The sequence below is a fragment of the Salminus brasiliensis genome, chromosome 3, assembly GCF_030463535.1.
Source record: "Salminus brasiliensis chromosome 3, fSalBra1.hap2, whole genome shotgun sequence".
In the NCBI taxonomy this organism is placed as follows: domain Eukaryota; kingdom Metazoa; phylum Chordata; class Actinopteri; order Characiformes; family Bryconidae; genus Salminus; species Salminus brasiliensis.
The window spans coordinates 43,640,775-43,668,051 of record NC_132880.1 but is presented as its reverse complement, the minus strand read 5'-3'; the positions used below and the strand labels follow the sequence as shown (position 1 = coordinate 43,668,051).

General features: G+C 42.3%; 1 protein-coding gene across 1 annotated transcript in view; it reads right to left on the bottom strand.

Moving 5' to 3' along the window:
• Nucleotides 1-27,277, bottom strand: part of ext1c (exostoses (multiple) 1c) — a 98,336-nt gene that overhangs the window by 58,820 nt on the left and 12,239 nt on the right. Inside the window, exons 2-3 of the mRNA XM_072676306.1 lie at nucleotides 26,324-27,091; nucleotides 24,169-24,705 (exon numbers count right to left, since the gene is read on the bottom strand). Coding sequence (XP_072532407.1) covers nucleotides 24,169-24,705; nucleotides 26,324-26,724 — 938 coding nt within the window. The 5' untranslated portion in view covers nucleotides 26,725-27,091. The remainder of the gene's footprint in view (nucleotides 1-24,168; nucleotides 24,706-26,323; nucleotides 27,092-27,277) is intronic.

Genomic DNA, 27,277 nt, shown 5'->3' with positions numbered 1-27,277 from the left:
GAGGAGAAGGAGGAGGAGGCTGAGAGCAGAGGAAAACACACTAATGCAATTTGGTGAAACACTAAGCTTCAACGCTGCTTAGATTTGTCTTATTTATGAGTCTGAGAGTTTGTCTGGCGTGAAATAAACTAAAGTCAATTTGTGGCACGAAAAATGCCAGGAAAGGCTGAGAAAAACTGTGTCTTTTCTTGCATCACTGGAGCCTCGCTCGGCTTTTTCACAAACTTGGAGCATTTCTATTTAGTAGCTTCAAAATAAGAGCTCCAGACAACGCCTCAGGACAAACCGTTATTAAGGTGTTCTGGAGACAGTCAATAAACGCATTTTCAGCTATCACTGCTGTATGGAGAGCGAGTCTGGGAGGGGAACTCATGTCCAGCTCTTTCTGAATCTTGAGGACAGGCGCAGTTCGTGCTGCATTCCGCCAAGAGCCTCACGCTGGTTTACAGTGCCAGGACCACGCCTCGACTTAAATGTTATCTCAATGCAGCAGTAAGCTGATCCGGGCATAACATTACGGAGGAATGGCCAAGGCATTAATACTTCAGCCGGTGCCTGGATTCTCCGTGTGGGAGGGCCAAGTGTGTGGGGATCGGTGAGGTCATCTGATCCACCTGCCTGTGGACTGCTGCTGCAAGTGCTGACCGGATGACCCGGGGTGCCGGAACTTCACTTAATGCCAGCAGTGCGAGAGTGAGAATGTGGGCACACTACTGCTCATGAGATTGATATCAATGTCTAGAACTTACAGTTTTCAACAGCACAAAGCATTTATGGAGTATTCAAGTTGTTGTGTGATGTATAAATAGAAAGTATGCTACTGTGGTTGGGGTGGAAAATGCTCAGATGTGGGTTTACAAGCTTATTTACAACCCTGTCACACTTATATTTGTTGTTTGTCTTTTACTAGCCTGTTTACGGCACTGGCGACGTCTCACAGAAGCCTTGCCCCATCTCACAGAAGTCAACCCCCCACTCACTTCCCCAAGTTTGATTTTTGTCAAGTCTTACCATAAAAAAAAATAAGCCGGTGCTTTCCCTTCTGATGTGTGTTTAGCTCTAGTCTGGTTCAGCTGAGGCAGTCCAGTTTGTTTACAGGGGAGCAGACGGTGAAAATAAGGGATGGTGAAGGCTATAGCTTTTAGCCTAGCACAGATCCCTGTTTGCCTTTGGAGCTTTTGCTTTGTCGTGTGCTGAGTTTAAGCTGAATAACTGGCATAACTAACTGTCATAACTAGCAGTTTCACCAGCTTTGACTGGAGGGCTGGGTTTACGTCAGTTTGTAGTTTATTAATTCAAGTCAAGACTGTGATGTAACAGTTTTGTAGTTTTAGAATTGGCCTGTTTGCCAGCTCTGTTTTGGTTCTCTGGATGTTCTTTTGAAGGAACAGCCGTGTTTGAGGTCTACGGTTTGTCACTTCCATGTACTGAACTCTTATTATTCAACTGAGCCATAAATGTTTATATATACAGATAAAACTTTACAGCATCAAAAATGAACAAATAACTTTAATATCCAGAATATCAGAAAAGTGGTGATTGAATCACACATATGAAGGCAGATAACACTTCAGTTTGGATAATAATATAACAGTGTATTATTAATCATTTTAAAACTAGAACCAGTAAATAAAACATCTCCAACTACATTCTGGTGATTGGTTTTTAATACCTCAATCCACCCCATAGAAGTCCACTGTACCTCCCTGTCCTAGAGTTCATTATTCAGCAATGAATGGTGGTCTGTTGATGGGTCAGTGAAGGTTAGGGGGTAAATATGTGATAAGTGATTCCAAACTTTTGCACAGTAGCTTATGTTGGGGTGTGTGTTTGTGTGTGTCTGTGTGTGTGAGTGTGTGGATATCATTTCGGGAGCATACTCGAGCCTTTCTGACCCTGGCCTTGGGAGTGTGATCTGGGCAGGAGGAGGGGCAGACGCTCCAGAGCTTAATGCAGTTACTGGAGCAGAGACAACTCATTCAGTGCACCTGATCACATTACTGCAGAGAGAGAGAGAGAGAGAGAGAGAGAGCAGTACAGCAAGGGAGCAGGAGGGTGGGAAAAATCAGATCTAGTAAATGAGTGTGAAAACCTGGGGGGGAGGAGGAAAAGAGGAAATGAGAGATGATGGCAGAGGGCAGGGCGAGATTGGCGGCGAGAAAAGGGAGGAGAGAGAGAGATGTGAGTGACTGAGGACATGTGCGTGTGTCTCTGAGCGAGAGACGGGGTGTAAGATTGAGGGCTGAAATGACACTGATACCTTGAGAGAGCAATATGCAGAAAGAGAAAGAGAGAGAGAGTGTGTGCGCGCGTGTGTGTGCTGCATCCCTCACTCAGGTGGTGAGTGTATAGGCTCCTGAGAAGCACTGATAGGCAAGAGACAGCTGGGGACAGCACATCTCTGTCTGAGCTATAGAGATTAGAAAAGACTCAGGGTGTGTAGTAGTAGGCCAAAAATACCCAAACATGTACATTCAGAAAAGCTTGTAGTGAAAGTCTATCTGAACAGGATGTGAAGGGCAAGCTGTAGTGAGCGGAGGCGGAGGGAGGAGGGGGGAGGGGGGGGCGTTGTTGTGGACAAAGAACAATAAAGGCTTATCTATGGGGATGGGTCAGAACCAAGGGAAAACAATAGAGATGGGTGGGTATTGACATTTATGGAAATTAGGTCGACAACACCATGCACTGGGATAAAGGGTTATTTTTGTTCATAACTCTAACAGCGGGGTGACGCAGGGCGATCCCAAATAGAACACAGCGCACTATAGAGAAACGTTCCTCGCAGCAGTGGTGACAGAAAGCAGGGGTCACCACGTCTGCAATGCAAATATGGCTGTTTTATTTACTACCCTATTTTATATGAGTTTCTCAAAATGTTCACTTCTTCTCCCAATTTACTGCTGCCAATAAACCCACCCGTTCGTAGCTCCCTCTAGCCCGAGTAACGCATCTCTTACAATACATACAAAGCCAGCCAACGCCTTTTTTTTTTTAAACTGCCACTGATGTGGCACCGCCGACACACACACACACCAACATTGCTGTTAGAGTGATGAGGGGAGAGAGCACCATCTACCCAAACGAAGAGAAGACAGCCAATTGTGCTCTCTAGGACTCCAGCTGCTGATGGCAAAGCAGCGTGGCTCGGGTTTTGAACATGCGACCCCCATTATAATAGTAAATAATAGTATATGTACTCCTATGTACGATAATAATTGATAATAGTATAGATAAGCCATACTACGCATTTTTGTGTTGTCTTGCTGCACTGCTCTTTTGAGGTCTAGCCCCAGGTTTTTGATGATGCTTAAGTCAGAAAACTATAAGGGCCACGGTAAAACCTTTTTAAGGTGCTGAAGTGTTCATTGAGGATCATTATTCTTTAGTAAAAGCCATTCTTTTTAATCTTCAGCTTTTATTATTATTTATTTATTAAATAAAAAAACTTGCTGGCATTATACTGAATCCCTTTTTCTCCTTGTTTCCTGTTTCCACTGTCTGCAAAACAAGCCCAAAGCATGAGCCCCCTACTTAACAGTTGGAGAGGTCCCCTATAATAAAATTCTGCACCTTTTTCTTTTTGCTCACGTAAGTAAAACAGTAAGGACTATTTTAACCACATCAACCCACAAGACTAAGATGTTTCTTTAAAAATGTCAGATGCTAAATGATGCTGATGCCTGATATTTGTGCAAGTGTTGCTACACTGTTACACTGAGGTCTAGCCTCAGGTTTTTGCTGATGTCTAGGTCAGGGAACTATAAAGGCCAGTGTAAAACCTTCAGTTTGCCCTTCTTGAGACAGTTCACTGTGGATTTTAAAGTGTGTTTAGGATCATTATCCTTTAGTAAAAGCCACCCTTTTTTCATCTTCAGCTTTTATTTATTTATTTTTTTCCTAATGGTGAGCTGATTGCTTCCAGAACTTGCTGGTATTACATCAAATCCTTTTTTCTCTCTACCAGTAGAAAGTTTTCTGTGCCACTGGCTGCAACGCAAGCCCAAAGCAGGATTCACCTACTTAACAGTTGGAGAGGTGCTCTTTTAATACATTTATTTTTTCTCACTGCAGCCAATAAGTACTATTTTAACATCATCCATCCAGAGGACTTTTCAATACATCTGGCTTGCTTAGACGTTCCTTCGAAAACGTCATGCTGAATGATGCTGATGCCTGATATTTGTGCAAGTGTTGCTGCACAGTAGAAAAGTGCACCTCACATTTTTTTCATGTTTTCATGTGTTTTTAGGACAATTCTGTTTTGCATGGGTGCATTTTATGATTTTAGCTTGATGCTAAATCATTTGCTTGAGTGGTACAAAAGTTTACATGGCAAATCAGATTTATTAAAATGAAAATATAAATATTTCTTGTATCCCTTACTACCTAATCTTTACCCTGATACTGTGTTTTAGGCTATCCACATATCCTGCCACTACCACTTCCGCAGGGAGCATTTTCTCATGTGGTGATTGTAGCTCATCAGAATACCCTACCAGCTGCTTTACCTATGAATATACATATGGTAACACTGGTAACTTAAGAAGACTGGCATACACAATCAAAGACGTGACTCAAAAAAGAAAGACCATTTAGTTCTCCAGATTAGAGTTTACATTTACATTTACGGCATTTAGCTGACGCTCTTATCCAGAGCGACTTCCAGGGTTACTTATATTACAGAGGTGGGCCAATGTAGTGTTAAGAGTCTTGCCCAAGGACCCTTATTGGTGTAGCACAGCACAGTCACCCGGACCAGGAATCGAACCCCAGTCTCCCACATGGTGTGGTAGCTCAGTGACAGGTAGTGGTGTCATCTGTTGCGCCAATCCACAGACAAGGCGACGGAAAGACTGCATAGTAGTGGCGGAAGTAAGTGGTCAGAGTATGAGAGCTGTCATCTTTAAGCAGCAGCGTGCTCATTGACGTGTATGGAAGACTCTGACCAATGAGTTAAGCAATGAAGCTACTGGATGACCACACATTAGCTCCAGGGTTGCAAACCTCAGGCCTGGAGGGTCGGAGTCATGCACAGTTTGATGGTCTCCCAAGTTTAGCAGGTCTTTTAAGAGAAAATCACTGGACTGTGTTGGATTCCGGCCCCCCAGGACTACCATTAGCCACCGCTGCTTTAGCTCAGCGTTTCCCAAACCTAGTCTTGAATCCATACTGCCCTACACATTTTAGTGCCTTTCCTCAGTATCAACTCAGTAAAGGGTTGTTAATGACCAGATTAGTTGGGCCAGGTATGTTGGAAGCAGGGGAAGCATTATAATGTACAGAGCAGTGCGCTGAAACCAGAGCTGGAAAAGGCTTCTTCAGCTAATTTGCTGTTGTGTTTAATTAGATCTAGTCCCAAATGGCTCCCTTCTCCCCATATAGTGCACTAAACAGATTACAAAAGTAGTTTTGTTTACAATCAAATAGTGCACTTAATGTCCAATAGGGAAATGTGCAGATTGAGCCACTTGCAAACGCAGTGTGTAAAGCATCATTGTTGCCTGTCTCTGCTCTCTTAGCTAACTGGAAATTAAAAATGTGGAAGCATCACAGTCACAGGGTGAATTGAGGTCTAGAAGTTATCTTTGGGCTCAAATGATTTACACTGTTCCATCTACTTCTTCCAATTGTAGAAAACATAAGCTTACACTTACCCTTAAAATGTGTAGCTTTATTAAGTTTATGCCTATAGATCAGTTTATCTTCTACTATCTTGAAATATGTTGACCAGAGGTGCTCAAACTTCAGCATGCCGTGGTAACATTAAGTCATGAAAGCTTATAGCCATTCGTTAGCACTCACAAAATCATTACAGACTTACTGGAAATTGCAACTAGAAATTTCTTCAAACAGACTTATTTATGTGGTTTCTGGAGCTGTAAGGCATACCCTAATCTATAAAATGATCCCAAGTACCTTGCAGAGATGAAATCAGCAGCCTGAAATTTTGTAAATTTTTGGCTTTAGATCTACCCAGTGACGGAGCACTAGGCTATTCATTGCAGATGGGCGTTTAGTTCAGCCAAGGTAGACATACATTATTTCTAAACTGTTGCTACAATATCAGCGAAAGAGTGCAGACTTGTTGGGAGTGAGAACAGTGTCATCAAGGCCATCGTTAAATAAAAACTTTGACAGCTGCACTCATGACTAATTCATAAAGTTCAATACGTTCCTCATTTGCCTGGCCGGGAGCCTCATCTAGGGCATGTCAAGTTGCCGGTGTTTAACGCCCCATGCCTGTCTCTGCTGGGACACTTAACATGACGAGGAGCTGCTGGGATCAGGCAGGGTCACCATGAAACAATATGGGCAGTGCTTCGGTATTACCCTGCTGAGAGCTTTTAGCACGCCGGACACACCTGAATACAGAGCTTACACAGAACCCGTCAAAAGTTTGGAGACACCTGGTTGAAGGTGTACTGATCATCATATTTAAAGCATTTGATGCAAATTCTAGGGTGACCATATTATTGTTTTCAACAAAGAGGACACTGGGGACACACGGGTATCCACCGTAGATAGGATGTCATAGATAGGCTTCAGTTCAAGTAGTTTCAAGTAGGCATAAGCTGTAGAGCTGTGGCAGTGAGTATGTGCGAGGGTGAAATACCTCTCAAATCATGCAGCTACAGCATGTTAATGTACATTAATACATACGCATTTACTCATTTAGCAACAGACCAATAAATAGCACTAATAGCCTATATGACAAAATCAGCCCCTTTCTGTTCAACGTAACATTTAAGTGTAACCGATTTAACTACTACTAACGATGGTTGTCCCCAGTGTCCTCTTGTTTGAAAACAATAATGTGGTCACACTAGCATTTGGATCACATGTTTTTAAGATGATGATCAGCTCAGATTTACCATTTTATATTAATACTCAGGTATTAATCCCTGGTAGCTCATAATAGTAAACACACTAGCCATATTAGCATTATAGGGTCATCAGGAAACACATGAATGAGAGCTTATATGTGCTTTATGACCTGATTCCTGGTGCTTTTACATAGAAATGCATTTCATACAGTTCATGGGCTGTAAATCAACACTGGGTGTTTTAGTGTAAAAGCCAAACAAAGGCAAGCATCACCACTCTTAATACGTAGCCTGCATAATTAATGCAAAGCCTATGATGTCCCAGTTCAGATGATCACATGTATAATTCTCCTTTGAATAAGAGTGCTGATCTGGCATTCCTTACTCGCCTTACTCGTGCATTTACACAGATATGGAGAACTGACCCTCAGTGAGTGTCCGGATTCACTTAACATTTATTTTAATATTTAGGAAAACAATCCTTCAAGTTTCATCTATAAATGAATCGAAATCTTATGGAAGTCTGACAGTTGTCATAGACTACAAGACATAATAATTACATTTACATGGGGTCCTGGGGTGATTCTCTCTTTTACGAGGGCACGTCTGTGATTTTAGTCCCGTCCGGATCGACCATGTCTGCACTTTCCTTTGTCGTTTTCTGAGGAAATTACAGGGTCAACTACCTACTGTTTTTCACCCAATTCAGCAGCCGTCTGATAATTTTCTATGCCGTCTGGATTCACATCTCCATGTTTTTCCAGACAAATATCGCCTCATGTTAAAAAAAGAAAGGTTTTTGGATACTGTGCACATTGCATTTAGTTTCTGGACGCATGTATTACACCTCCTCTGGTGAAATTTGAACACTTTCCTAATCGCTAAACAAAAACCAGCGACTCTTTGAGTGATGACTCTATGTTTTTACAGTGTGCAGTGACTCTATGTCATCACTTGCACATGTAGCTTAGCATGCTAGCTTACATAGCTGCATTTATGTTTCCTGACTCTGTACATGCAGGACCACCTAGAGGGCTGGACCGGCCAAGAGGAGGCAATTTCGCTTACTGACCCATGCGCACGAACTGCCTCCTGTTTATCTAGCAGACATTGCGATACCATGGCGACTGCCGGTCTTGCCCAGCATCGCTACCCTACCGGAAGCCAGCCTCGCCCAGCATCGCTGCCACGGTGACCGCCGGCCTTGCCAGCATCGCTAACAAAGCCTTAGTCACAAGGCATTTTAATGAGGTCCTTGGCTTCACATCTAAACACTGGTAAATATGTGGTCTGCAGCTTAAGGCTCTGAGGGCAAGGCTTGACTTCTTCACATGAGATGCTACATGAAACATAATAGAGGTCATTTTATGCCACTGAACCTTTGGCCCCAAACTCCCCACTGTTAAAATGCAACTGACAATTCAATGAAGCCCAGTGGAGGTCCAGCAAAACTAGGCTTGTCTGTTTGTTATTGTTAATGTTTGTGTGTACATGCACTCTATTACACTACTGTGTAAGATGTTCAATCTGTGGCTCCTCCCCCTCAATCTGCTTACTGTTTATTCCCATTTGCAGGTTAAAAGACCGCACATGACATCCCCAGACTGGGTGGCTTTTGACAATGGAGAGCTGAGCTCTTGCTGGGATTTGAGCTTATGATCTCCTCACACTTGATGAGCAGCAGTTAGACTGCAGGGCCGGTCTAGAGCTGTAAAATTACACTACGTAAAAACACACAGTTCTGAGTAAATTTACCAATCTGATCTTTCTCAGACACAGAAATGTACACAATTTCACAGCTCTAGAGTGGTGTGACTGTCTAACTGCCTTCTTGTTAAGAGACTCAGGAGATCATAAGATCAAACCCATCAACATCACAGCCCTCCATAGTCAGGCGTTTGAGAATAGGAAGGAAAATAGGAAGTTCTAACCTGCAAATGGGAATGAACAGTAAACAAACTGAGGGGGAGGAGCCACATTAGCTCATTTACTAATGACTCTATATGTGTTGTTGTACAAATTTAGGAGACATTTTGACTACACTAAGTTGAGTTTACTCAATTAACACTCTAATCAGTTACTGCATTATTTTAAGTTGGCCTGACTTCAAATTTTGACAGTGTGTGTAACTGTGACTGTAGCATAGAAAATAAGACTTTCTTAATATTTTCTTTGAGAATTTCATCCTTCATGAAATTGTTCTTGTACCTTGACCTTGTGGCATAGCTGCAACCCCTGCCGTTCTCATGAGCTCATTACCAAACCCTCCAGCTGAGCACCAGAGGAAGGAAGACATAAAATAACACATCTCGAGGGTGCTCCTGGAGAATCACAGGAAAACCCAGGAGCAGAACAGGGTGAGAAGGCAGTGAAGGCGTTCCTGCGTCATTCTCCCGAAGTGCTCCACTCAGATGCTCTCCAAAGCTTTCCGCTCTGCTAGAGCCTGACAATAGCGGCCGCGGCGCTGGCGGCTCCTCGCACTCCAGCCTCAGCAACACAGAGAGGGGAGTACAAAGAGCAGATTAGGACTCTAAATGCCCTCCCATTACACACACACACGCACACTGGTTAGCATGGAGGATGCCAGCACACAACGCCTGGTATATTACCTTACCTAGCGCATGTCAGCCGGTCAGGAATCACAGCAACTGGCAGGCCTTTTTAAGACACTGTAAAAATGGAGACCTTCAAACGACAACAATAACAACAAAGAGCAATATATAGCAGCATACACTGTAACTCTGAGGAAGGCTATTTCTGAACAGGGCTTTGGGGGTCCGTCTGTGGGTAATCCAGCTTTATCATCAGTAAGATCGTAACGAACATTTTGGAAAACTTTTTCAAAACTTTAAAAAACTTTTTCACAACTTTTTTAACACTTAAAATGAGGTTTTAGAACCAATCACCTCCCTTGTGATACTTTCGGAAACTTTGTCTCCTTTAATTCGTTCAAAATCTTACACCAGAGTAGCTTGGCTGCTTGGATGTCCATACTGGGAATAGTAAAATGGATCAATGCGTGGAATTTTTGAGCAGTGTTTTCTTTCACTGTATAAAAGATGCATGAGGCTTCCTTTATGGATGCCCTGTGATTTATTTTCTAAGTGAGTATGTGAGCTTGTTCGGTAAGAGCTTATTATGAACTATTCTGTTGAATTACAGTAAGGTTAAGCAGCAGCTGTGCCTCCTATATTCCTATCCATGCATTTTCATATTCAAGCATGTAGTTTGTGACACAAACTTAATGAAATATACTATTTTCTGGCTTTGTTAACACTTAAGCAATGCATTTACAGTACCAGTCAAAAGTTAGGACACACCTGGATGAAGTGAACTGATCATTATCTTAAAAGCATTTGACCCAAATGCTAGAGTGACCATATTATTGTTTTCAAAAAAGAGGACACATGGGTATCCACCATAGATAGGATGTCATGGTTTGGGGAGGGGATCAGGTTTCAAGTAGGCCTAAGCTGTAGGACCGTGGGAATGTATATGTGTGAGGGTGGAAATTCCTCTCAACCCATGCAGCTACAGTATGTTACAGTATGTGTAAATTATTATATACACATTTACTCATTTAGCAACAGACCAATAAATAGCCTTAATAGCCTATATGACCAAACCATGACCTTTCAGTCTAACCTACAACTTAGGCCTACTTGAACCACAACATCCTAACTACGGTGGATACCAGTGGTTGTCCCCAGTGTCTTCTTGTTTGAAAACAGAAATATGGTCATATTTGATGGCCTCTCACTATCCAGGTCTCTTATCAGACAATGCCACCAGGCAAGGATGGTGAAGGCTAGGTATTATTTTTTTAATAATGTGTATAGACATTTTTTGTGTTAGTTTAATAGAACTGGCTCAGCTTACTCCACTATTTAGCTCAGTTTACCCCTGTATCAGTTGTGGCACGTAACATTTTTCAGACTGCAATTTGTTTTTACTATTTAAAGTAAATAGAAATGTCTGAAATGTCTCACAACATGCTTTACTGGAATAAGTGTGGTACTAGTATCAATATTTTGCCTTATTACAATTATGGAAAATGGAAAAATGGCTCATCTTACTGCATTCTACCTCTTCTACTACTTCTTTACTAGGCTTTACTAACCCAGCGCAGTCTTCGAGATGGAAGAAATGCTAAGGCTGATTAAACAAGTGGAGCACAGCAGTCCGCCAGGAACAGTCTGACTTCACAAAGCATAGAATTCATTTAACACGTTCACATGTGTGTGAACAGCAGGCCTACATTAGTCTGAATCTGGAGGAAGGAAAAAAAAAAAGTCTGATAGGGGTTAAGCGTGAAAACTCATTCTGGTTGTTAATTTATGCCAAACGGCACGCAGCGCACAAGCCCAATAAATCCTTTACATCACGCACACTGCAGCTCTCTTTGCATTTGCCAGCTTTTGTGGGTAAATTGAAAACTGACAAGCTCCTGTATGTCATACAGACATCTTATACCTGTAAGAGCCCAACAGAAATCAACTCTAAACATCTTGACGATTATTGAACCCGAGCAGGGGGGAGGAGGGGGACAGCCCGAGCATCTGTCTCCTGTCCTGACATTTCGGGGGTTTGTTTTTTTTCCCTCATGGCAGCAGCAGTATGCCTACCAACGCTTTTCTAAAACGGTCACCTCAGTCACCAGTCCGCCTGTAATTCAAAGAAGTATGCTTGCCAGCTTTTTCAAACATGTATAAATAGCTTTGGCAGGCTGAGAAGGTTTTGGCAAAAGTGTTAAAACCGCAGGCAGACATTTCTGAACAACGGAGTGACAGTCCTGACACTGAAATTTAAAAAAAACTCTGACAGAAAGCATTTGGGTCAAGCTGTCCTTTTCTAATTCATACACAGAGTTAACTGTCAATGACGGAGAGATTCATATTTACAGACTACATTTACATTTAAATAGACATCTGCACTGCTTTTCTCATTACACTGTAATCGGCTCTATGTGCCACACAAAGCAGCTACAGCGATCTTCTACAGTCTACAGATTTACCTGCGTGCCTCTGTAAGCCTTTATTTTGAGATAAACAAAAAACTTTGAAAATCCATGACTGTGGCATTCAACTTTAAAGCCCTTTATTTGGGCCCATACCTCAACTCCATGCCCTCAAAAAGTTACATATTAGTTTACATAGTAGTTACCAAATAATTCATACTGAATAATTCATAACTCATAGATACTGAATAATTCATAGTAGATACTGACTAATTCAGAACTCATAGATACTGAATAATTCAAAGTAGATATTATATTATAATATATAATTATTATATAATTCATAACTCACAGTTACCAAATAACTCAAAGAAGATACTGAATAATTCTTAACTCATAGTTACTAAATAATTAATAGTGGTGACTGAAAATTCAGAATTCATAGATTCATAACTCATAGTTATCAAATCATTCATAGTAGATACTGAATTATTCACAATTCAAAAATACTGAATAATTCATAGTAGCTAGTCATTAATTTATAACTCATAGATACCGAAAATGCATAGTAGATACTGAATAATCAATGATTCATAGATACTGCATAATTTGTGATAGATAGTAAATAATTCATACCTCATATATACTGAATAATTCATAGTGATTACTGAAAATTCAGAAAATTCCTAAATTCAGAACCACTGAGTAGCTTGATACTAACCACTGAATAATTCAAAACTCATAGATACTAAACACTGAATAATTCATAACTCATAGATACTAAACAATTCATAGTAGATACTGAATAATTTGTACTCATTGATACTGAATAATTCCTCTTAATTTTAAATGTTAACAAGAAACCAATTACATTTGTGGATTCAGTGTACTTTTGAAAAATATTTAAGAATTTGAGCAAAATAATCTCAGTGTAATGATTTAACATTTCATTACATATTGAGCACAGCTGCACAAAGTATCACTTGTGAGCGACTGGTGTAATAAAAATGAATTGCTGAAACATTAACGAACAGGGAACCAGGCCTTGGTTTTGCTCAATCAGTTTTCAACCAGTAAACATCAGCGTTTACATTAAAAATGGTTACAATGCAGTTTAGAAGTAAAACCAAGCTAAGCTAACAGTACATTTCATTGTTGTAGTATCTATTATCACGGCTATGAACACAAAATTCAGTTTGTATAATATTAAGAAAATTTGGTCATCTAGTCTTGAGTCTTGATTTAGGATGTACTCACACTAGACCTGTCTGCCTTGTACCGTATCCAAGCACAACTGTCCTCCCCACTCCCCTGCTGGCCTGCACTCACATTGCACTTAATGTTTCAAGTCTGAGCACGCTTACATCATCACCATGCGGCTTTTTGGGTCAAAGAAAAGCGCCACCTGCCCAATTTGGACTGCACATGCACAGAATTTCAATTTTGCAGAATTGCTTTACTCTTTATTTGGACGCACTGATGCACAGATTTATCAACTATGCAGCACAAGAGTTCTGTTAATTGTGCTGCTTGAATAAGCCAATTTCTTTTAAGCCAGCATCACTGACCTGACCATGAGTTCCATGTCTGAGCACAGGTAGCAATCACGCTAGATGCATAGCCATGCCAAAGAGTCCACCTCTTCAAGCAGATCCGGGCACGGCTCACTTTACCGTAAACGATCACACTACTAAACCTGGTACAGATCGCCTAGTGTTAGTATACCCTAGGTCCAGCCCCCTCCTGGTCTCAGTTCTTCAGTTGTTGATTCAGGTTTGAAGTCTCAGACTCGCGCCTAATGGGCTCAACTGAAACACTAGCTTGAACAGAACACATCACAGAGTAAAGCTATTACAGCCTCCTTTGCTTTTTTCTGAGAATTGGGATGCCTACCAGGCATAGCTAGATCATGACTCTTTAGTCCAGAATAAGAAACTGTCATTGCCAAACATTATCAAAATAGCTCAGGCAAGCAACACGTTTCGCCTGGGGAAATACTAAGATGACTCATTGAGGAGCACAGGGTTGTCTTCAGTGCCAATGACAATTCTCCAAAGGAATCCAGTGAGGATGAAACAAATCTGTGAAGTCTTATTTCAATAAAAAAGGGAAGGAATGAAAGAACTGTGACACCAGTGTGTGCAGGAAGATACCACAAGTTCCTGTGCTAACACTGCTGCAGTGTTCCTGCTACTGCATTTGTGTACCCTTGTTGAGCTGGCGTCTTGGACATTTGGAAACGTTCAGCTCTGGACTGCACTCTCTAAAATAAAGGTTCTTTGAGTGAGGCCTCATAAGAACCACGTTTGTATGCTTATAATGGAGATGTGCGAGTGGGAAGAACAAGTGTGGTAGTGAACACACACACACACACACACACACACACACACACACACACACACACACACTAGTGCACTAGGGGCAGTGAGTACACACACCCGAGAGAGGGTAAAGGGCCTTGCTCAAGGGCCCAACAAAGCCTGGGAATCGAACCCACAACCCTGTTATCGATAGCCCGGCGCTCTAACCGCTGAGCCACCACTGCCCCTACTACCATTGGCTGTCATTGGCATTTCAACAGTGTGTTCAGGACCTAGATATCTGCTCTTTATTGTAAAAAAGGTTTTGTGGCATAAAATGACCTCTATGATGTTTCATGTAGCACCTCATCAGACCCTGTCTGGTAAAGGACTCAAGCCTTGTCCTCAGAGCGTTAAAATGTAGACCACATATTTACTAGTGTTTAGATGTGAAGGGTCCAGGACCTCCTCAACATGACTTGTGACTACCGCTGCGGTAGCAATGCTGGGCAAGGCCGTGGCCAACGTGGTAGTGATGAAAACACTGCAGTAGTGATACTGAGCAAGATCGGTGATCGCTGTGGTAGTGATGCTAACGCCCCGGTAGCGATACTAACACTACTATAGTAATGCAAACACCATGGTAGCAATGCTGGGTGAGGCCGCGGGTAATTGCGGTAGAGATGAAAACACTGCGGTAGTGATACTGAGCAAGATCGGTGATCGCCGTGGTAGCCATACTAACACTACTATAGTAATGCAAACACCATGGTAGCAATGCTGGGTGAGGCCGTGGCCAGCGCGGTAACGATGAAAACACTGAGGTAGTGATACTGAGCAAATCAGTGGTTGCCATGGTAGCAGTGCTATCACCGATGTGGTTATACAAAGACGCTGGTCGCGATTCTTGGCGAGGCTGGTGGCAGACACACATTAATGCAACAGCATGTCGGTGCACCACTGTCCTTTACCTCAGCTTATCTAAAATTACATGTCCTCTCAGCTGCTCGGATACAAGTGTTAGCTTTGTGGCAAAATGTAGTCCTCAGACCGTCAGTACCAGAAAATGTCTTTTCTAGGCAAACAAGAGGCAGTTCTTGGGCATGCATGTTTCAAAAAGGTTCATCAGTCATTCACTCAGTCAGTAAGCACCCAAAATTGCCTCCTTTGAAGCTGGCCTGCTAGGCGGTCCAGCAAAAACATCTCTATTATAAACACTAGACCTTACTCAACAACCATTCTTAAGAAGATTTCTTCTTATCTTCCTAAAACCAAGCAGAGCTAAGAACAATTCTGTGCTTTAAAACACATCATGAATCTGATCAGGACTTTTTCTTTGGACGTTTCTCAAGAACAAATTCAAGAAAATTCTTAGGAAGATATTGGTTAACCGAAACCGAGACCAAAAGTGGTTCTTCTACGGCACTTCTCAAAGAACCCGCTGAAACACCTTTATTTTTAAGAGTGTACACTGCCGTTGTATAGCCAACACCACCTGCTTTTAGCAAATATATGAAGTAGATGCCAATCCTGAGAGAATACACATCTATTGATGAGGAGGGGTTCAGTCTGATGAGGTGCAGGAGACAGGGAAGAAATGTCATTGGGCAGTGGGCAATTGTGCAAGTCCCTGGCCAGCATGTGGGGGAAATGTCACAATATATACAGCAATCAGCCAGCATGTAGTCCCCCATCAGGCTACCCATGGCCCCTATAACACACTCAACCGCATCACTTCTGACAGTGTATGAAACACAGTGTTCCACACACAGTTTCAACAACCAGGCAGGCCAGAGCAGCCCTTACCAGTCAGCAAAATACTGGAGATGCACTATATGGGCAAAAGTATTGGGACACTATGTGTATTAAAAAGAGTTTATTCTGCTTTTTGTGGAGTAACTAATCTCTACCATCCAGGAAGAAGGCTTTCATCTAGATTATGGAGCACTGCTGCGAGGATTTGATTGCATTCAGCATTCACAACAGTTAGTGAGGTCAGGATGTTGGATGATCACCACCCCACCTCACCCCCATACTCTCCAACACATTCCAAAAGCATTAGATGAAGCACCAGCATCCATCTTTCTACACAAGCTGTGTGTACATTTGCACATCTGTGTCAGCGATGGGTGCAACGTAAAGTAGCTGAATGCATTTATTAGAAGGGGTGTCCACAAACATTTGGACATGTAGTGTACATACATTCCCATCATGATTCAGGCTGACTTCAAGCTATCCTGTAAATTCTCCAAGAACTCCTAACACAGGCTTCCCCTCATCCTATGTTCAGGATTGTGCTTGTAGGCCTGCTTTATTGAGCAGTGTACTGGGAGTGGTCCTACACCTGCAGAAAGACAGGGGGCAGTAGACTGAGTGTGACGTAAACTGCTCTACTGTACTGGATTAAGCTTTTCAGAATCCTGAGAGGCAGAGGGCAAAACCTTTCACTGCACACATATCCTGTGTGTGTGTGAGTGTGTGTGTGTGTGCCTTTTGCCAGCCTCAGAAGTGTGAGCTGTGAAATATGTATGTCTGTGCACACGACAGTGTGTGCTCATGTACGCATGAGTAAATTTCATGCTTGTGCCTGTGCACTGATAACTCGCAGACTCTGTGTGTGTGTGTGTGTGTGTGTGTGTGTGTGTGTGTGTGTGTGCAGAGGATCTGGCCTGAAGAAATGAGAAGTGTTGAGAGGATCTAGGGACAGTAGAACTAGAGAAGAGCGGAGAAATGCCTGAAAGTAATAGAAAAGGAGTGTCTCTCCCTCCTAACCTATGTCCCGACAGGTCTCTCTGTCTCTCTCACTCACTCTCTCTCTCCTTACCTCTGTGTCTTTCTCTCTATCTATGCCCTCATGTGTCTCTCTCTCTCTCTCGTTACCTGTCTCTGTATGTCCCCATCTGCCTCTCTTTCTTACTGTTCCCAAATTTTACTCTCTATCCCTATGTCTTTTTCCCTCTATGTCCCCACATCTCTTTTTTACCTGTAGATTCATATCTCTAGATGTCCCTACATGTCTCTTTTTTATACCTCTGTCTCTTTCTCTATATATATGTTCCCTCTCTTTATCTCCATCTCCTTCTCTCTATATGTGCCCTCCCCCAGAGTTCTCCACATGTGCCTCCATCTTTACTGTGGTCTCCTTCTCTGTCTGTATGTCCCCACAGCGCTCTCTTTTTACCTTTCTCTCTCTATTTGTCCCCACATGTCTCTCTCTTTTTGTCTCTTTTTTACATCTCTCTCTATTTGTCCCCACATCTCTCTCTTGTTTCCTTTCTTTCTCTATTTGTTCCCACATCTCTCTCTCTCTCTTTTTCTTTCTCTCTCTATTTGTCCCCACATGTCTCTCTCTTTTTGTCTCTTTTTACATCTCTCTCTATTTGTCCCCACATCTCTCTCTTGTTTCCTTTCTTTCTCTATTTGTTCCCACATCTCTCTCTCTCTCTTTTTCTTTCTTTCTCTATTTGTTCCCACATCTCTCTCTCTCTCTTTTTCTTTCTCTCTCTATTTGTCCCCACATGTCTCTCTCTCTGTCTCTTTACACCTATACCTTTCTCTCTCTATTTGTCACCACGTCTCTCTCTTTTTGCATCTTTCTCTTTCTCTCTCTATTTGTCCCCACATCTCTCTTTTTTCACCATTCTCTCTCTATTTGTCCCCACATGCCTCTCTCTCTCTTTGTCTCTTTTTACATCTATACCTTTCTCTCTCTATTTGTCCCCACATCTCTCTCTCTTTTTCCCTTTCTCTCTCTATTTGTCCCCACATCTCTCTCTTTTTCCCCTTTCTCTCTCTATTTGTCCCCACATGTCTCTCTCTTTTGGTCTCTTTTTACATCTATCTCTTTCTGTCTCTATATGTCCCCCCTTGCTTCTCTCTGTCGCATTCTTCCTCTCTCTCTCTCTCTCTCCCTCCCTTTTTTGACTCTCACTCCCTCTGTCTCTAAACCGCTCAGTCTCTTGCTAACTCCACATGTCCCTCGTCTCTCTTTCCCGCTGTCTCTCTCTCTCTCTCTTTCTCTCTCTGCACTTACTCTCATTGAGTTCAGTCTGTTCGGTTGGAATCTGAGCCACACGAGCCATGCTCTCTCTAGGGGTACAATTTCACATACCCCCTAATTACAGTGGGGTGTAGCGTTTCTTACTGGGGCAAGCCAACCACACACACATACACACCTACACACACACACTGTGTCACAGAGCGGAAGGGAAACAGCCATTACTGGTCATCATGCTGAAACGCTGATGGAAGAATATCCCCAGTGAAGGACATTAACCTCCATATTAAACATAATGCAACAAAAACAGTGAAAAAGAAGAAAGCTTTTAGGGAGATAATGCTCCGTAAATCTGTCTGTGAGTCGCCGAGAGCGCGCTTTTCCCCCTGCTGCCATGTTTCAGTTGGAGAGCAGTGTATAAAATTCAGTATATTGCTTTTATTGGGATTTATTTATTTATTTATTCAATCATTCATTTATTTATTTTTGGTCTGCAGTGCTTTTGGGAGTTTAGGGATGGTGACCTGCATGCTGCTCGTCCACATGGCAGGAGCGTCGTCATAGAGACCGCACAGGACATTAAGGAAAGTACACCATTTTACCATTACACTCGATCTGCTTTAGCCATATGCTTCCAAACACACACACACACACACACACACACACACACACACACACAAACTAACAGTATAATACTGCAGAATTTCTTGAATACCAGTCAAGACTTCTGGGAAGGCGTGCAAATTTGTATGTGTGTGTGTGAGATACTGTGTGTGTGTCCCAGAAGTGTCCCAAAACAGCTTGTCCTATTTTTTTCAACCAGCTCTCACATTCTCCCTCATTTGCATTCTCAGTACAATGCAGGTTTTTCTTTCCTTTAAAAGAAGAAGAAGAAGAAGAAGAAGGCAGTGAAGTAAATGAAAGTAGGCCATTAGGTTGTGGTAAGCCTCTGCCTGTCTGTACTGAAGCATGGCCTTCCCTCCCACCCTCTCTCTCTTGTTCCCTCTTGCTCTGTCTCTGAGTGCGGGGAGGGGGGTTCGGCAGGGTGCTGTGAGGTGCTATCAGGTTAATCTGCAGCACTAGCAGATGCTGGTCGTCATTAACCTGGGAACACCTCCTAAGAGCTATTCCTGATCTTCCGCCCTTCAACTGAACATGACAGGAAGAGCGAGAGCGTGCAAGAGAGAGAGAGAGAGAGGGGAGAGATTGCAAGTGGAGAGAAAGAGAGGAGTTAATGGGAATCTTCATGCAGCGCTGGTCTTCAACAACCGTTGCCCTTCACTTTTCCTTTCTCGCTTTCTCTCTCGCTCCTCTCTCCTCAGACGCCACCACAGCCACACTCCTTTCTGCCTGCTGAGCGCTAACTCAAAATAACCCCCCCCCCCACCACTCCACACCCTCCCCGCTTCCCCGCCTAGATCTCCACAGCTTAAGTCTCTGCTTTCATTACCAGAGGGGGGAAAAAAAACTGACGGATTTCACAAACGGTTTTCTTCGTCAGGCCACGGACCACCAAGCACCCCTTTCCTACTGCGAGCTAGCACAGCTGTAAGACCCTTCCCTTTCCTGAGAGAGAAAATGAGCGAGAAAAGGAGAAAGAGAGAGAGACCCTGAGAGATAGAGACCCTTGGAACCTGTGGTGTGGAATAAATGAACTTATTCATACAGTGCTGTGAGACTCTGTCCCCACCACAAACCCAAAGCGAACCCGTACGAGGAGCTGCACACAGACCCAGCCGTTAGAGCTCTGCTAATGGCCAACACTAGGACTCAGCCACATGCCTTCTCAGCAGTGGTGCCCTCTTTACTGATGCACCGTTCTGATGCACGGTAGCAGAATCAGCAACGTTACTGACCTTATTAGTCACTGCTGAACTGCACCTAGAACAATAATCCTAAAAAGAACATAAGTATATGAGTCATTCTGCAATTTTAATAAAATGTCCAATGATTATTAATATCAAGATATTATGATTAATTTAGCTGGAAAATTACTTAACTGGCAGTTTTTGCCATGTCAGGTTTAAGCTGAGGGTGTCTCAGTATCATAATAATGCAAAAAAACCCTAAAAAACATTAAAGTCACAGCCTATTTTATTTACTGCAAAACTGTAAATAGTAAATAGTACAAAAACAACAATAATTGTCTTATTTCAATAATTGAAATTTCTTATTTCATCAATGTCTGCAAAAGTTCTGGCAACTAACAGAACCCCACCCTCCAATTAAAAAATGATTTGTCCCAATACCATGACACCACCCATCATTTTCTCTGTGGTGGGCTTCTTAAACACTCTGTGGGGATGCTCCCTGCATTTTTCCAATATTTCAACTATAATGGCACATAACCAAGGAGTATATGAATTGACCGTCAACTATGTTACCACACTGTTATGGGTACACTGGTCAGCTAGACAAGGCCTATTTATAGGTTAACCAATGTTGCCTGTCAACTAGGGGGCGTTTTCACACTAGAACTATTTCTTTCTGGACCCAGGCCAGTATGTTTGGTCAAGCGCAAAAAAAATAAATCTAGCCCATCTCTGGTTCTCCTGAAATCGGTGGTCTGGGGTTCACCTCTCGGTTCGCTGCAGGTGTTGAAGCTATCTGCTCCCAGTGTTGTGTGTGGGGTTGTGTGATTGGTTCATTTGTTCATGTGACAAACATATATATGTAACACATATATATATATATATATATATATATATATATATATATATATATATATATATATATATATATATAAACATATACATATCGCCTGCATGGCTAAAAACCTTCTCCTATGAGAACGGCTCCTTGTTTGCAGGTGTTTCTGCATGGTGGAATGCCATGACTTCAGAAAGCACTGTTCCTTACTGTGTGAGTGTTTGAGTGCATCCAAGAAAAATAAGGAAAATCAATAAACGGTTGCACCTAGGTCACACAATGGTTTGAATGGAATTCTTCTGTCCCCCTAAACTAGCCCTTCACTTATTGTCTTATTGAGAGAGAATGCTGCTTCTGTACTTTTCTGTTAATGTGTTAAAAGTCCCCTAAATGACCCATAGTGACCCATATGACTGTCTCTACTAGGGGACACTGGTCTCCACTGTATATTTGTGTTTATTCACATATGTGCTGCTACGAGACACAAGTGTCTTACCAGAGCTCTGGTGTCAGATCAGTAATCTGTATTGGCCGACACCCACAGTTTACACGTCAGTGCAATATACTATATATATGTATACAGCCATATCGTTGCTGTCATGCAAAAACTGCATATCACTAAAACATACATTACAGGAAAAGCAAAAAACCCTTCTTTACGGTCAGTGAGAGTCGATGTAAAAACATGCTATTCCAAGTCATTTGGAGCATTTCTATTGGCCCATTCATCATGAAATTTTGACACACTGTACAGAACAACTTACAGATTCACAGCATGTCAGAAAGACAAAATCAGTGATATATGCAAAAGTGTTGTCATCTCTGGTCAAAACATCTGGTTTTGATTATTTGTTCAAAACATAAGTACACATCTCATGCAGAGATGATCTTTGTACACGGCATATTTTATGATTTTGTTTGTTTAAATTCAGCATATTTTGCACAAAACTGACACATTTAAGTTTGTTTACATCATTGTTTTACTTATATTTATAAATAAACCATACAAATAAATTGTTTGAAAATAAAGAAGTGATTTTATGCGTGTGTGTGTGTGTTTGAGTGTGTGTGTGTTAGCTCAAGCATTTCCAAAGCTCTCCTAGAGGAAGGCCAGTACTTCCAGCTCCATTTCAACACCTAGTTTATCTAACCAGTCGAGTAAAATCAGGGGAGCTGCTGGAGGAACCCAACACACCCAGAGAAGTCACAGAGAAGCCAGGAACCACACCTGTTTTCTCCTACTCTGTCCTTCTAACCAACATCTCAATAACTGACTAACTGACTGACAAGCAGCACAGTCTGACTCCTGCATTTCTGTTGCATTTCTATTGGTCCATTCATCATGGTCTTTAGACCCAGTGTAAAGAAGAAACTGCCAGATTCGGACTCCAGCGTATGATGCTTTGGGAGAAGAATGTGAGCGAGGGGGAGAATATTTTGGGCTGGGGTTCGGGTGGCTTTTGCTTTGTGGTAGGAAGCCAAGTCCCCTCTCTGATGTGTGGATCCAAGGATGATAGATGGCAGGGTTAAAGGGGAGCTGACAGGGTGACTCCTTTAGACATGCGGACAAGGCCGAGATGGAATTTACAGGACGTCAGAGTAGGGAGGAGTGACTTCAGGCATGTTCTTCCGCCAAAAAATGATTTCATAACTCCACTATGTGATTTCAGACTGCTGTTGATCACTTTTGTTCTATTAGTATCAATGTATTTTTAAAAGCTGTCCTACAGTTTTTCATGCCAGACATTTGTAAATGCAACAGTTTTCATCCAAACAACAAAACTGTAAGAAAAAAATTTATTACTTAGATGTTACTTAAAGCAGTCCTCCTTCCCAAGCACTAAGCACAGCTGTGGGTGTAAGTTCTCATTAAACTCATTTAAATCAGCTGATTGAAATTACCTCCTAAAATCAATATCCTGTAGAGCTGCCACTGCCAGTAAATTAGCCCACCCGTATGCTTACACACATTTCTTTACCTGCACGTCAGAAAGTGTCCAATTTCATACACCTCCTGCATGCCCACTACACATGTCTTACACAGGTAAACAAGCCCCTGAAGCAGTAACTGATAGCATGTTCCGCTACTTAATACCGAACACGCAGCGGCTCCAATTCATAGCCAGCAGCATCACTGAGAAACTCCACATTCAGCCATGCTCTTTTACTGAAACTGAGCTTCTGACAGTGTGTAAGCCTTTTCACACAGCGCTTTCCAGACTCAGACCTGCCGTCGGCTCACTGGCTTAAAGGGGCCACATCGTCACATTCGAGACAAAATCAGGTATCTCCAAAATGGCAACTTTCCAGGTGATGAGAAACCATGCTCAACTTTTTTATGATTTGACAGGATTGTATTCCTTCATTTTCATATGAAATGAAAGTTAATAAAAACACAGAAATGGTGATACAATGTCTTGTCCTGACTCTAGTGATAGACAACACTTTTTTTCATGACAGTTTAACCTGCTCAAATTAAACATGCTCTTCTGTTATTGTACCTTTAGAAGTGATTTATGCTGATAAGCTTCAATATTATGACCATCTAATATGTGAAATATCATCTTAAGCCCACACTATTCTATATTGTGGCCTTAATATTATCTTGTGGCCTCAATATATGTTCTTGTGGCGTTAATGTATTATCTTGTGGCCTCAATATATAATATTGTGGCCGCAATCCATTTATTATTGCAATTATATATTATTTTGGGGCCTCAATATATTATCTTGTGGCCTCAATATTTTATCTTGTGGCCTTAATATGTTATCTTGTGGCCTCAATATATAATACGGTGGCCACAATCCATTTATTATTGCTATCATATATTATCTTGTGGCCTCAATATATTATCTTGTAGCCTCAATATATTATCTTGTGGCCTCAATATTTTGTCTTGTGGCCTCAATACATTATCTTGTGGCCTCAATATATTATCACATGATTATCACGATATAGATTATCGTGTTGCCTTAATAGATAACTTATTTTGTGGTCTATATTATTTTGTTTCCTCAATATATTATCTCATGGCCTTAATATATTACTTTATGGCCTCAGTATGTTTTGGTGGATTCAATATGTTATAAACCATAATATCTTGCAGATTCTTCTTCATGTATTATGTTGCTTCAATGTATTATTTTGTGGCCTCAATATATTATCTTTTTATGGATTCACTATATTATCTCATGGCCTTAATATATTAGTTTGTGGCCACGGGCATTAAATTATGTCAAATATTTATCAGATATCTGGATGCTTTAGAAAACTATAACGATACATTTGATCCAAAGTCTAATTCTTTTCATCCACTCTAATCTCCCGCTGCAGTAACTCAGCTACAGACTGCTGGAACAACACTGGGCATCACTGTATCCTGAATAAGTGGGATGGATCGCTGTAGTATGCAAAGGATAGCCTGGCCCCCTTTAACTTACCTCTCATATTCCTGGTTGTCATGGTCACAGCGTGCATCCTTGTGCTTCTCCCAGTCTTTTCCATGCTTGCACGTCGTTAAAGAGACGATATCCTTGCCGTTGTGAATGTGATGCAGTGCATTTCGAGTGTCCGAGCCAATGCCCGTCAGGTAACGTTTCCCCTTAAACATGAGTAGGTATTTCCGTCTGGGAGGCACAGTGTTGCGCAGCAGCCAGCCTCGCTCGCCGCCCTTCTGCGGGTGGTCTTTGGAGAATAGGGGGATTGAGACATCGAATCCTGGCCGGAAGTGCTCTGTGTTCAGACTGGCCTTGGCAAGGATAGCCTGGCCCACGTTGAAGCCCAAGTCCTCTGTGTAGTTGGGCCAGGTACCCGAGTAGAGATTGAAGATGACGTGGTTGCGCCCGTCGTTCCATAGTGGGTAGCCACGGATGCGCTCGTCCACGTTGGGCACAAACTGTGTTGACAGCTGGTCCCTGTCCAGTGTGTCAATGCCCAGCACAAATAAGCAGGCCTCACGCGGGTCAGATGTGTAATACCTCCGAATCAAAAAACACATACATGTCACGACTCATACAACAGCAAAAGTTTAGGGTTAGGCTAATCAGTACGTTAAGTTTAGGTTAAGGCAGATTCAGTTTTGCTTTATGCTGAGGTGTAGGTTCAGGTAATACATTTTCACTGGTTGCTTTGGACCGTTCTCTCCTCAAATCCTTTGATTTCTGCATGTCTGGGTTGGGTGCTAGGTTTGTACACATAGGTACGGGTTCCTCCTGAAACCAGGCTGGTAGGTCAGTGGTTCTCAGTCTTACACACAGAGTATCCTTAACATGTCCTGCACAATTAGGGGATTCTTCTGCTCAGACACACCTGATATGAACTAGCTACTCAACAAGCCTCTCCTTGAGTTGAATTGAGTGTGTTATGATGGATTTGGAGAGTCACTGTACGCTTGTAAAGGCTGAACTAAACTTGGAAATCCATTGCCTTCATTTTTAACTCATTTATTTCAGGATAAATCTACAAATCGTAGGTAAACTGGTAATTCTGCAGAAAACTAGTACACACAGTACAAGGCAGAGGTTGTAGGCACAGCAATAAGAGAGTTGTTACTGCAGAAACTCCAGATCTCATTAGAACAGATGCAGGTAAACATAAATCCAGTAAGGAGTAACAAGAACGTCTCATTCTGAAGAAAGTAGATGAGATCTTGGAGCTAGTCTAAAGAAGAGAGTCTGGTTCCTTTTTTTGTGGATAAATAAATAATATATATAACACTAGACTACTAGAGTCCTAGACTACTATAATAATAACACATTCTTTAAATTCCAAAAGTGTTTCACTGAGAAAATAAACACTTACTGCTCATATAAAAAGCTTTTTAATGAACAATTTCCCAAATGCCTAAAACATTTTAACAGCATTTGGTATTTAAAATAAATAAGGTATAAATAATAGTTTTTGTTAAATGTATGTATTTTTTTAACAATTATTTAGGAAATATGACTTGGAAATATAATAACTTTTATTTTATGTTATTATAAACATTCATCTACTTCATTTTTCTAACTGGTAATATTTAACAGGTTACTATTAAACTCAATTGGTAAAATTAAATGTACATTATTTTAAGTAAAATAAGCACATTTTAAATTTAACATGTATTATTATCAACAGTCAGCTGGTAAATGAATCATATAAACCATACAGTTTATTCTGGCTTAATATACTCAGTGTCAAACCTTATCCGCAGGTTTTCATTCCAGCCTAGCAGGAGCACATGTGATCAGTTGTTTAAGAACTCATCAATTGATTAAACAAGTGGACTCAGGTGTGCTGCTGCTTGGCTGGAATGGCTGGAAAACCTGTAGTCACACCGGCCCTTTGCGTATAAGGTTCGACAGCCCTGGTTTACTGTGTTTACATGGTATCTGCTGAGTATATATTGAACTGGCCTGGGCTAACATGACCCGAGTCAGCTCCTCAGATGCACCTCTTGTCTGAATGCATCGCTAGAGCAGGGAAAAAAAAATCTAATGTGCCAGACGGGTGTACTCTAGGCTCAGGGACCCATGAGTGTGGGCGCATAGAACAAATCTTCTTTATGACACAAAGATGACAGAACAGAAAGAACAGCTAACAATCAGTGTTACATACCTCGACTCGGCCACTGAGGCCAGGATTTTGCGGTAGCTCTCGGACACACGGTCACCCTTCTCGGGTGGGTACACATACACTCTGAACCCGTCCCGTCCCCGGCAGCGACCGAAGTCGAAGCATGTGTCCATCCTGCACCGGCTGTCCTTATAAATACTGGCCCAGGCCTGCCGGCGTTGCCGTGGCGACTCTCCAGTCCCCCCGCCGTCCTGCAGCTCTGCATTCTCCGCATAGCCTGGCAACAGGGCCCGGTCCAGCCAGTCGGGCCACGGCCGCACCACCTCACCCTGCCGACGGGTCAGAAAGCTCAGGAGGCGCTCCTGCAGGCCGCCCCAGTAGAAAAGCAGCAGCCAGCAACACGTGCACAGGCCCAGCAGCACGTACTTCTTGCGTGCCTGCATGGGACCGGCTCTCGCTCTCACGCCCTTCAGCTCTCCAGTGCCCAGCTGGGAGCTTCAACAAGGCACAGAGGCCAAAGCATAGCTTGTGGTGGGCAGGGGCCCAAGCACCAGCATTGCTGCCCCGTCTGCTTGTCCATTAGAAGGAGAAGATATGGTTCTCTGCCTCCTCCCCCCCGTCGCTTTCTCTCTATGTGTCCCTCTGCCTACAGTGCAGCTCCGGCCCGTTGCTGCTGCTGCTGCTGCCTTAGCTGCGATAGTATGAGTGCGTATTCTTCGCCTTGTCGTCCACTGAAAGTGATGAGGGGCGATTTCTTCTCTCTCTCCAGCCGTGCTCTCTTCATGGCTCACTGAGTGCCTCGGCACTTTCCTAGCAGAGAAATCAACAACAACACACTTCACTACACAGCCTTCTGTTCACTTAGTCGGGCGCTGTCACTTATGAAAGCTCTCGCCAGACTCCAACACTCCATACAAAATAAATACACAGTTTACTGAGATTCTGCACTGGGGTATAAAGGCATTCATTGTAAACGCGGCTATAATTCTGTAACTA